The sequence below is a fragment of the Periplaneta americana genome, chromosome 11 (assembly GCF_040183065.1).
Source record: "Periplaneta americana isolate PAMFEO1 chromosome 11, P.americana_PAMFEO1_priV1, whole genome shotgun sequence".
NCBI classification, from domain to species: domain Eukaryota; kingdom Metazoa; phylum Arthropoda; class Insecta; order Blattodea; family Blattidae; genus Periplaneta; species Periplaneta americana.
In genome coordinates, this window is record NC_091127.1 from 30,534,859 (window position 1) to 30,546,903 (window position 12,045).

The 12,045-nt window shown below is 33.8% G+C and overlaps 1 protein-coding gene across 12 annotated transcripts in view; it reads left to right on the forward strand.

Annotated features, from left to right (window-relative positions):
* Nucleotides 1-12,045, forward strand: part of Dys (Dystrophin) — a 2,834,509-nt gene that overhangs the window by 639,028 nt on the left and 2,183,436 nt on the right. For all 12 annotated transcript variants that reach the window (XM_069839232.1, XM_069839233.1, XM_069839235.1 and 9 more), the window contains 4 exons: nucleotides 399-545; nucleotides 2,307-2,479; nucleotides 4,204-4,380; nucleotides 9,218-9,361. In XM_069839232.1, coding sequence (XP_069695333.1) covers nucleotides 399-545; nucleotides 2,307-2,479; nucleotides 4,204-4,380; nucleotides 9,218-9,361 — 641 coding nt within the window. The remainder of the gene's footprint in view (nucleotides 1-398; nucleotides 546-2,306; nucleotides 2,480-4,203; nucleotides 4,381-9,217; nucleotides 9,362-12,045) is intronic.

Genomic DNA, 12,045 nt, shown 5'->3' on the forward strand with positions numbered 1-12,045 from the left:
ACTAAATGATATGTCAATCTTCATTAAACTTTAACCCTTGCTTTCTCCATTTTTAATAAATGGCACTTGGCCCACTATGGCTCTGAACCCTTCAATTATGTGAATGAATGTCCTGAATTTGTTGTACAGTAAAATTATTTTTTTTATAAACTAAAATGTCATAAAATACGTTGACCTACACAATATACGTAATCTATGTACACTAAAATTATTTACTAGTGTTTTTATGAATACGAATTGTAATTCTGATTGATTTCTTTTGTAATTTAAAAACCAATTTAGGAAGTATGGGTTTGTTTAGTGTGTTATTGAATAAGTCAATTTATACTGTATTATGATTTTAAAGTATTGTTTAAAATATAGATTTTCTGTAATGATAAAATGGTCTTCATTGTTAGGATATCGGAGGAACCCAGGCAGCTGAATTTGTGACAAGGGTGAACAAAGTGAGAGAAGCAACATCCACTATTTCTAGGCAGCTAAATTCCTTTCCACTCAGTGGCCGGGACTATGATTCATTTCCCACACAGGAAGAGTGCTTAAAGGTAAGTCTGATTTCACTGTATCTTCAGAAGCGTGTGCATCATTGAATGAAGTGTTGTGAAAGACTCAGGAAAAGAATTCACATTCATTCTGGAATACACTGTTTCTTCTGTTTTTAAATTTCGACTAATTTCTTCGTCATAATCTATCCTTCTCATCTTGTCCTTTCTCCTATTCTCTTTCTCCTCTTCATCTTTCTGCTGTTTCTATTCTTTTCTATCCTCCAGCATTCTCTTTTCTTGCTCTTTTTCATTATTCTCGTCATTTCTTTCTTTCTTTTCGTCTCATCTTCTATTTATCATATTCTCTTTTTTGTTCTCCGTCCTTTTTCTTTCTTTTTCCTCCCTCATTTGCTTCTCTTTCCAGTCCTTCTTATTCCCTCCTTTCTTATTTCCTCTTCCTTAATCTCTTTCTTTTCCTCTTTCTTCTTGTCTTCTTTCCCTGATCCTTCTCTTCGTTTCTTTTTCATTTTCTTATTGTTCTTTCTTCCTGTTGTTGCTGCTGCTGCTGCTGCTGCTGCTCTTCTTTCCCCTTCTTTCCTTTTTCCTGTTATTTAGTTTTGTAGGAAGAGTCATGAAATATATATTTAAAAGATCGTAAATATATTGTTTAGGCTATACATTCACTTTACTCTTTTATCTATATTTTTGTCTTAGCATTTCTTCTAAAATTGTAAAAGTGTATTTATCGAGATGTCTAAAAAATTATCTTCTATTAGATCTTGTATTCATATTATATAATAATAAAATTCAATTCTATAGGAGTAGTTATAAGTTTATTTATTTATTTAATTATTTATTTAGTTATTTATTTATTTAGTTATTTAATTAATTAATTATTTATTTGTTTGTTTGTTTGTATGTTAGGCAAAGCCCCAATTACAATAGACAAATAGTTGCTTAGAACATAAAAAAATGGAGACGAGCATAGAAAAGAGATAAAAATAGAAGTAAGTTAAATGTAAATGAAAAATGAAAAGAGAAAACATACAAATACATACTTAAATAAAAGACACAGATATAAATATAAATGAAAAAATACAAAATAAAAAAAATAAAAAGTAGATAAAAACAGACAGCGTGCAAAAGATGTTGTTGTTGTTTTCTAATGCCAGGCGTTTGACAATAAAGTCATTTGACCTCTTGCACTCCAATATTTTTCAAAGATATTATCATGGCCAGCCACTGAAGCACAGATTTTGAGGTGTTCCGAATCCATTTATTCATGTGCAAAAGATGTAAAAATTTACGTGTAAATGAAAACTAGAGAGTAATAAATAGATAGCAATATTATTTGAATAAGCTACCTTCAGTACATTAATAAGAAAATGTTTATATTTCATGTAAGAAATGCTGAAATGTAGATCCCATGTTTTACATATTTCATTGAATTTTGAACACATTTTTAACACTGGTGAATTTTTATGTGCTAAAATATTTGCTTTTTTGTAATGTAACAATTGACGATTTCTTAAATGTGATGCTCTAGCTTTAAGCTGGATTTGTGACAAAATTTCGCTATTATCCAGTAGACCATTGAATATTTTATACAATAAAAGTGGCTCAGAAAGTAATCTACGATTAGCAAATGACATTAAATTAAATGCAGCAAGTAGACTATTGCTAAGACTTAAAGAAATTTAATCATTATTTATTCATTTATATAAATTTACTTTTATTTGTATACTTATTTATTATGTTCTCAAATGTTAACTGTCCTATTCAGGGTTTGATGGTGTTAATCCTCTTTTAATTCCATTGCAGAAAGTGAAGGAGAGTCTAAATGCTTTGAAACCAAGTGTAGATGAGATTGAATATGATCGGGATGGCGTGATGAGACGCGCCAGGCGAGAGCAAGGTGACCAGGTGAGACGAGTTGTGGACAAGCTACGCGAAGAGTGGTCGCAGGTCAACAGAGGCTATACTGAGAGGCACAAGTAAGTACCAACAAGTGGGCATCAACAATTCATCCTCGTTGTAAGGTCAGATATAATGGTAGATGGACAGAACACGATGATGATCACAGGCATACTGGCGGCTGAGACTAATAACAGTGGGGTCATAGAACAAGGAGAAAACAAAAGACGCATTCAGTGCATCACAGTGCAGTAAGAAAAGAACATCAGAAAATTGGGTACTTCTGATAGGGTGTTCATATTATTTTTGTCCAACCCCTGTATATTCCATGTTGAATCTTTCGTACACTACTTTTAACACTTGAATATAAATAATTGATTAAATGGCGATCACAAACAAATAAATACAACCACACAGGCGTATACAAGCTCACATGCAATAGTTGCGACAGTTTCTACATTGGACAGACAGGCAGATCATTCCAAACTCGATACAAAGAACACATTAAAGCAATAACCAGAGGACACAATACATCTACATATGCCGAACACATAACTAATACCAACCACATATACAATAATATAAATACAGACATGGAAATCCTACACTTACAACCCAAAAACCAAAAATTCAACACACTATACTAAAAGCCAGGTTATGAACCTATTAAACAGGAAGTAGTTGGGTGGGCGAGAGGAAAGTGCGGGTTAGAGGGATAGCCTGTGCAGCGATGACACGTTGAGTATGGCGGGGTGGAGGGGGGAAGGAGAACGGAGCTTTTCATTGGACCTCACGTGAAAATTTCGTCTGCTAACGAAAATCTGGCAATGGAATCACGGAGACAGTGTAGCCAAACTTCCCAGTTCCTTTGGAGTACCACGTGCATTACGAGTCGCATTTCGTACCAGTGTCATTAGCTCGTGCTTTCTTAAAAACAGTAATTTTAATTACTAATATTGTTGATAGTGTTATCGAGAACTATATACAGTAGTTATTTTAAACATATCGGTGACAAACGCTGAACACGCTTTGAATCTCGCGCCACTATGTGGCAACAGAGCTCAGAAAGCGAGGAACAGAACGTTGCTTCCGGTTTAGTCGGTTCATAACCTGGCTTTTAGTATAGAACAATATGTTGTTTTCTAATGCCAGGCATTTGACAATAAAGTTATTTGACCTCTTGCATTCCAATATTTTTCAAAGATATTGTCATGGTTAGTCACTGACGCACAGATTTTGAGATGTTCTGAATCCATTTCTTGATTTGAGTTGCACAGTGAACAGTTAGACTGATATATTCCAATTCTATGCAGATGCTTGGCCAAACAGTCATGGCCTGACAATATGAAATATACAGACACACTAAAACACACCCTAATCAAATAATCAACACACAGATCAATTTCAGAACACACACACTATTTGACACAACTCTTCATCACACGATCGCACCCACACAACAGGCAGCGAAGTTGAGATGACGCCAAGACACAGAAGGCTCTGAGGATGGTGTTAAGTAGCACCGAAACAGCTGTAAGCCGCACATGCTTACATAATTAACATGAATAAGATCGCCATTTAATCAATTATTTACCCTGTATATTGTTGAGGAAAGCATAAACGTCTGTATTTTTGCTCTCGTCTCTAAAGCTGTTGTTTTTTTTCTCTAATAAAGTTACATAATATTTATTAAAATACGTCTGTAAAATAGTAATTGTTGATTATTTTCCGTACCTACATTAAATGCATTTCTTATGTTGTTTAGTAGGCTATAAAAAACTGTATGTATTTTTTTTTTTTTCAGTCGATGGTTGAAGTGCATGGATACATGGCGTAACCTTCATAACAATTGCCAGACATTTGGCGAATGGCTGACATCAGCTGAGAAAATGATTACTGAGTGGCAGAATGCAGACCTGCCCCTTACTCAGGCGAAAGCAAAGCAGAAAGATCTCGAGAAGCAGGTCACCATGAAGCACAGGTAATCTGCGAAATTTCATCTCTACATCATTGTGTCTAAATACAGAGTGTTCGCCTACAGGTGGGGCCAGGAAAGTGGCCTGCTTGCGGGAATCGTCTATCCGTAAGCTTCCGCTTTCTATACTAATAGTATGCACATAAGAATTTTTCTACGTAGTACTAATGTTGTTATAGGCGATGTTGGAAGTGAATTATTAAACGAGAATCCACAATACCGTCCACAATACTTTGTAAAATCCAATCACAAAACTGAACTCGTTTTTCATAGTGTCTACGCCGTAAATCATGCACGATACTAACTTTGTAGAGTTTTAATTTTAAACGTTTAGCAGCAGTAAAGACTGATGTTTTTGAAACACTAACTTCCTGTGAAACACGTCTTACAGATTTTTTTAGGAGAGCATGTAAATGATGCCCTGATTTCACCAGTTTTTTCTTCCTTCAATACTCTTGGATTTCGCGTAGGAATTGCAGGATTTAGCGACCCAGTTGTCCTTAGTTTGTTAACAAGACGTCTAACAGTTTCTCTACCCGGAATTGAAGTACCTGGATATTTCACTTCAAATTGCCTACGCACCTCACTACATGACTCTCTTTCCATATATGCATCATACACCATAAAAACTCTCTGTCAAGAGTGAATTTTGCGATTTGCATTGTTAACAAATTTTACACACACCCTTAACATCTAAGCAACTGTGTCAAGAAATTGCACTGTACGTGTTAACACTGCAACAGCTGGCTCTTAACTTGATAACTTGTCGACCTTGACTGTCGAGCATTTCTCAACAACGCGCACAAAGCTGCGTACCAGCACATGCCACTTTCCTGGCCCCACCGGTAGACGAACACTCTGTATAACAAAATACAAGTGCAACAAAATTAATTGAATTAGAAGTTTTTTTTACATTCAAACATGAAACTTATAATAAATGTATAGAAAAGTTGAAGTGTCTGTGAACTACTAGTGAGAAAAACACAAGGTGGGAAGACAGCATTGTCATTCTTCGTTTTATTTTTTCTCTTCTTCCTATTAGAAGTCATAGACTACATAAGCACTTAGGCATGGTGCCTCATAGACTAGAAATCATTTCAGGAGACAACAGTGGGTGACCATCTTCAGAATGTTATTGTCATTGATTTCCTGAATCGTCTTGGAAGACAACATATATTTCCCGAGGTATCGATGCCTGTTATGGCTTACAGGTGAACCATCTAACAGAATGTGAGGTAATGATTTACAATCCATCCCACATTTCCTACAGGTTATGTCCTCTATGAAGTCCAATACATGTAGATATTTATTCAGAAGCAGTGTTCGGTCAGAAATCCTGTTGCCCATCTTAAACTTCTCCCTTTTAGAACTAGTATTTGTTAGTTGAATTAGGGATGAGCAGGGTCCATCTATGCTTATCTACTTAACAAATATTAAGTATTAAAATACTTGTCACATTTTATTAGCTTGAACGTTTTCGGCTTGAATAAGTCATCTTCAGAAAGTTATGCCTGAGAATAAAACTTACCCTAGTACAGACCCTAGTAATGCCGCACTTCGATTATTGTGACGTTTTGTTAAGTGACCTAAGTTCTGAACTGTCAGTCAAGTTACAGCGAGCTCAGAATATGTGCGTCAGATACGTGTGCAACATCCGACTATATGATCACATATCACCGTCCTTCGCAAGTCTTTCGTGGCTCCGACTTAAAGAACGCAGAACTTTACACTCTTTGTCTTTACTCTTTCGAATTCTGCACACCTTAACACCAAATTACCTTTCGTCTCGTTTCTCTTATCTATACTCTAACCACGACATAAATACCAGATCACTTATCTGTGGCACGCTCAGTATACCTCTCCATAGAACATCTCGTTATTCATCATCTTTTACAGTATGCACCTCGTGACAATGGAATTCCTTGTCACAAAGTATTAGGGGCTGGAAGACAATAAACACCTTTAAAAACAGCTTAAAAGATAACCTTATTAGCATTTCATTCCAATCATACTGATTTAAACTATAACTCACTACATTGTTACTTCTTTCTTTAGACATCATCCTGATAGTGCTGTATTTTCAAAATTGTCTCATAATAATCTCTTTCTATTATCTAATATAATTTGAAATATATTAACATTCTATGTATTTTAGTTTAATTCTGCTACCCAGTTTATTTCAGTGTTTAATTAATAGTTCATAGTATTTTGTTGTTTAATTCGTAAATAACTCTTGTATACATGTAACTCTCATCTAAATCAAATTGTTGAATTCTTTGTAAGTTCATGCATATGTATATACACTTTTTGCTGGTTGAGTGGAAGAGAAGGCCTTACAGCCTTAACTCTGCCAGCTAAAATAAATTATTATTATTATTATTATTATTATTATTATTATTATTATTATTATTATTATTATTATACATATAAATGTAGATTGGTACATGCGTGTTATATATTACAATGTGAACAATGGATTAATTATGAGCCTCTACTATAAACAATTGTGGACTCAAATTAATTAATATGTGGTTAAAATAAAAAGCTATATAGCTTTCTATCATCATTGACTACGGAACTACCATCACCACACATACGATATTGAATTATCTCCATTTAAGAGATCATTGGAGCTTTGTCACAGATGGTTCAGCAAATTGCAACTCAGGACTACATTTTATATTTTTAATATTTTAATATTTCTAGACACACACCTTCATCTCAAATAGTAGAAATAAATAAAATACTCTCTCAACTAATAACACTCAATAAAAGAATTGTATTCCAATGGATACCATCCCATTGTGGAATCCTGGGAAACGAGAATGCGGATGCTTTAGCAAAGAAGGGCAGCACTGCTACTTACAGACCTGTTACTTAATCTACGTATTCCTCTGTGAAAAGATTTATTAAATCCACATACTTAGACTTCAACAAACAAAATTTGATAACACAATCCCAAGGGAAAAAATGGAACTCTCTGCATCATAATCCACAGATGATTCCCGATTTACCACGCAAATCGCCTGTAGCTGCATTTAGATTGGCAACAGGCCACGACTGTTTGGCCAAGCATCTGCATAGAATTGGAATATATCAGTCTCCTAACTGTCCATTGTGCAACTCAAATCAAGAAATGGATTCAGAACATCTCAAAATCTGTGCGTCAGTGGCTAACCATGACAATATCTTTGAAAAATATTGGAGTGCAAGAGGTCAAATGACTTTATTGTCAAATGCCTGGCAGTAGAAAACAACAAACAACATATTTTAACATTCTAATATTTTATTGACCACAGCTATATAGCTTTTTTGCTTTTTATTTTAACCACATTTTAATTAATTTGAGTCCATAATTGTTTATAGTAGAGGCTCATAATTAACCCATTGTTCACATTGTAATGTGTAACACGCATGTACCAAATCTACATTTATATGTCTATGTATCTCCGCCTTCCAGTTGCGCCCCAACCTCAGAAGTGGGTTACAACTAAGCCATAGCCAGGAGAGAAGACCAGAAATGTCGAAAAGACAACCTGGTGGCATTGGATAAAAAAAACACATTTATATGTATTCTCAGGCATAACTTTCTGAAGATGGCTTATTCAAGCCGAAAACGTTAAAGCTAATAAAATTTGACAAGTATTTTAATATTTAATATTTAATATTTGTTAAGTAGATTAGCATAGACGAACCCTGCTCATCCCTAATTCAATGTATTAGCTTATCAGTCCTCATCATGTCTCTTAAATTTAGTATTTGCTAAGTTAAATCAAGTCTTCATTCGCCAATACGAAGTTTGGTCTGTTTCATAGCTAGTGTAGATCTCCAGGCTTGCAGTAGATCCCTTATCAGGCTGCCCTTAAAGTTTCTTTGATTATACACTTGGGAATTGCGACATAAGGTTCATGGCAGTTTGTGCTTGGCTAGGAAGTCTGCTTGTTCATTTCTGTTCACCTCGCTGCACTATTTGCTGGGACCCAAATGAGCTTTACTTTGTTATTTCTGGATAGAGTTTCCACGATAGTTCTTCATTCTTATTCCAGTCTGAAATCTACTTTACGCACTTAATACACCCAGAATACCCAGCTTTCAGAGAAAATGTAGATATTGATGCTTCAACAATAGAGCTCTCATACTAGTTCACCCTGCTGCAGGAAGTTGTGTTGTTCGGCTTCACATTCCTTCTGTCTATTATATCTGGAAAAAATAGGTGTTCTCAATTTTATAGGAAGCTCAGTAGCACTAGAGCCATCCTGAAAGTTGTAATTAAATAGAAGGATCGCGTTTTTATTTGAACTTAAACCCACACTTTTTCAGATCGTAGTCTGCTACTCTGTTGACAGAATCAGCTGACATTAAAAATGTTTGTAGGCATGACAGACAATCGTTTTATTTACATTACTGGTACTTCACTTGTTTTTGTTGTTGTTTAGTCAACTCTCCGAAGACAGGTTTGAACCTCATAAGTGACACCAATAAGGCATCACTCATGAGGGAACTAAGCCAGGAAATAATTTGGATAGGGTGACAGTTTCTTTCCCCCTCAATTGCATTCTAGTAACATATTCCACTAATCGTACTTCAGATGCATACAAACTAAGTTCTTCCTCTGACATATATCGTCAAGTGATAATAGATACAGCTAGAACCTCAATCAGAGGTAATTACCTCAGTATTCATTAAAATTGTATTTGAGTCTTTTAATATTACTGAATTAAGTTATGATTTTTAATTAAAAAGAATGTGTTACATAGTGAAAATTTAATCATTTTTTATGTCGCAAATCCATAAACTTGATATATTACGTTCTTCATATTGTTTTCTTTTTTTTCCATAACAGGACAATGAGTAATATTGGAATAGCTTGTCGAGAAGTAGTGGGGCGATCACAGCCCTCTGAGAGTGCAAACATCCAGAAAATGGTTGATGAATTGCGACATAGATGGCAGATAGTCCTGGCAGAACTCACTACCCGGAGGGATAAGTAAGTATATCTGTTTATAAATTAGAAATACGTTTAAAATTGAAGATTGGAAATACGAAACGTGACAAGTTCAAAAATGTAAGTTTTGAGAAAATTTGTTGAACTAGACGTAACACTACTGCCATCTTTGAATAGCTGTAAGAACTGATGATAACATGAGTTGAACTTGGCATCTTTGCTGGGAAATTGTCTTCACAAAATACTTTATTTCTACTCAATTTTCACAATTTGTGAACTTAGCGCCTTTCGTATTTCCATTCTTAAATTAATATATGTAATGTATACTCATTTCATATGACTTAAAACTACTATAATAACGGTAGCCTACAGTAGTTCACAACTACAACCAAATGTAGGTATGTAATATGTGACTTCTCATATAGAGTTGTACGAGGTCATAATATTGTATGATAAATTGATATCATTACTGATTGCTAATATCTCCAGATATGGTCATTGATAACTTTTCGGGAGCTGATAATTTAGCAGGTGGAAAAATTCCAATTCTGAGGTGGAGTACCTGCAAGTTAAAATAACCTTCCGTAACTCTTGGCTGGATTTGAATCTACGAACTGTGGATCTATTGGCAAGTGTAGTACATAAATATTTCGCCGAGCCTTTTGCGATTATGAGGGTCACTCCAAAAATAATGCACCACTTTTTAAAACAATTTTGAATTCACAGCCTTACTATTTATACAATGTAAAGTTAGGTCTATATCTTTTAGGAAGATGGTGCTACTTCTCGACCTAATCTGAGTCCCTTAAAATATGGGTATGATATCTGTACAAGATCATGTATGCTTGTTAAGTAAAAGTTACCACTGGCACAATTCAGGAACTTCTTCACAGCATCAATAAATAAATCACTGTCCTCAAACTCAGTGCCCCCAATTGAATTCTTCAGCTTCCCAAAGAGATGGTAATCTTAAGAAACCAGATCAGGACTGTATGGAGAATGAAGAACTTTCCATCCTAATTTTGAAATTTCGTCACGCACGCACACTCACACTCACACTCACACTCACACTCACACACACACCTCTGTAGTTGAATGCGTCATTAAACAATATACTATTACCACCACCACCACCAGCACCAGTACTACTACTACTACTACTGCTGCTGCCACCACCACCACCACCACCACCACCACCACCACCACCACCACCACTGCCATCACCACCATTGCCACTCCCCACCACCAGTATTCTCACTATCACTACCACCACCCCCATCCCCACACTATCCCTATCTCTACCATAAATGTGATAGGCGAAACTTGAGTAATAATAAAGGGAAAACAAATCGCTATAAAGTAATATTTATGACTTTTATTGTCATTTTTATTAATTTTATTGTGATTATTATTATTATTATTATTATTATTATTATTATTGTTATTACTATTGTTATTATTATTGTTATTATTATTATTGTTATTACTATTATTATTATTATTGTTATTATTATTATTGTTATTACTATTATTATTATTGTTATTACTATTATTATTATTGTTGTTATTACTATTATTATTACCGTATTATTATTATTATTATTATTATTATTATTATTATTATTATTATTATTATTATTATTATTATTATTATTATTATTTCACAGTTTTTTATCACAGCCTACTACATTATGTCAGTCATGTGGTAATTAATGTACTGATTGAAAATATAGATTAGAAACTTCCGCAGGAGTCAAAGCTTTTTCAAATAATAATGCAATAGAAATAGGTTAATTCGACATTGGATAATTGAAATAAATGTCTACATCCCTAGTAATTACCACTAACAAAATATTGTAACAATAATAATTCACAGAGTGATTTTATCCTACTTAACAATTTCACTTAATGTTTTAATTTAGAACAATATTATCTAATTATATCTATTATTATTATTATTATTATTATTATTATTATTATTATTATTATTATTACTATTACTATTATTATTATTATTGTTATTATTATTATTATTATTATTATTATTATTATTATTATTATTATTATTATTATTATTGAGTAATAATAAAGGGAAAACAAATCGCTATAAAGTAATATTTATGATTTCGATTGTTACTTTTATTATTGTTATTGTGATTATTATTGTTGTTATTATTATTATTATTATTATTATTATTATTATTATTATTATTATTATTATTATTATTATTATTATTTACGGCCGCTTTAAATTACAGCTTTATACATTGTGATTTGTAAAAAACCTCTTCATGAATTGGAACTGCAAAGGGGTAGCATTTTGTTCAGTACATGACTTAAAAAGATTGGTTGACATTTAATTCTAATCTTATTTCAAGTCTCCTTCAGTTTTTTTCCTTAGAGTATTAAATGACACAGAAGCCATTCCCGCATTCTTCTAGTTCCCCACCATTGCTAAACCAGTCCTATGGTAATGTGATCCTTTAAATTGATGACAGCACATGTACGGGTGTCTGTAATCGCCATAAAAAACTTCCGTCTTTTTTTCCTTGAGTATTCTTGTTGAACCCCTAAGCTCTCCTTCTCTCCTCCCCCCCATCTCCGCACCATTAGTGGAATGGCTTAATAACACAGCTGCTTGTAAACAGTCGTGTAGTGTGTGAATGACTGTAAAGACTGCTGCAGTTTTCACTGAAGGAAGCACGGATATAAATAATAAGTAAGAA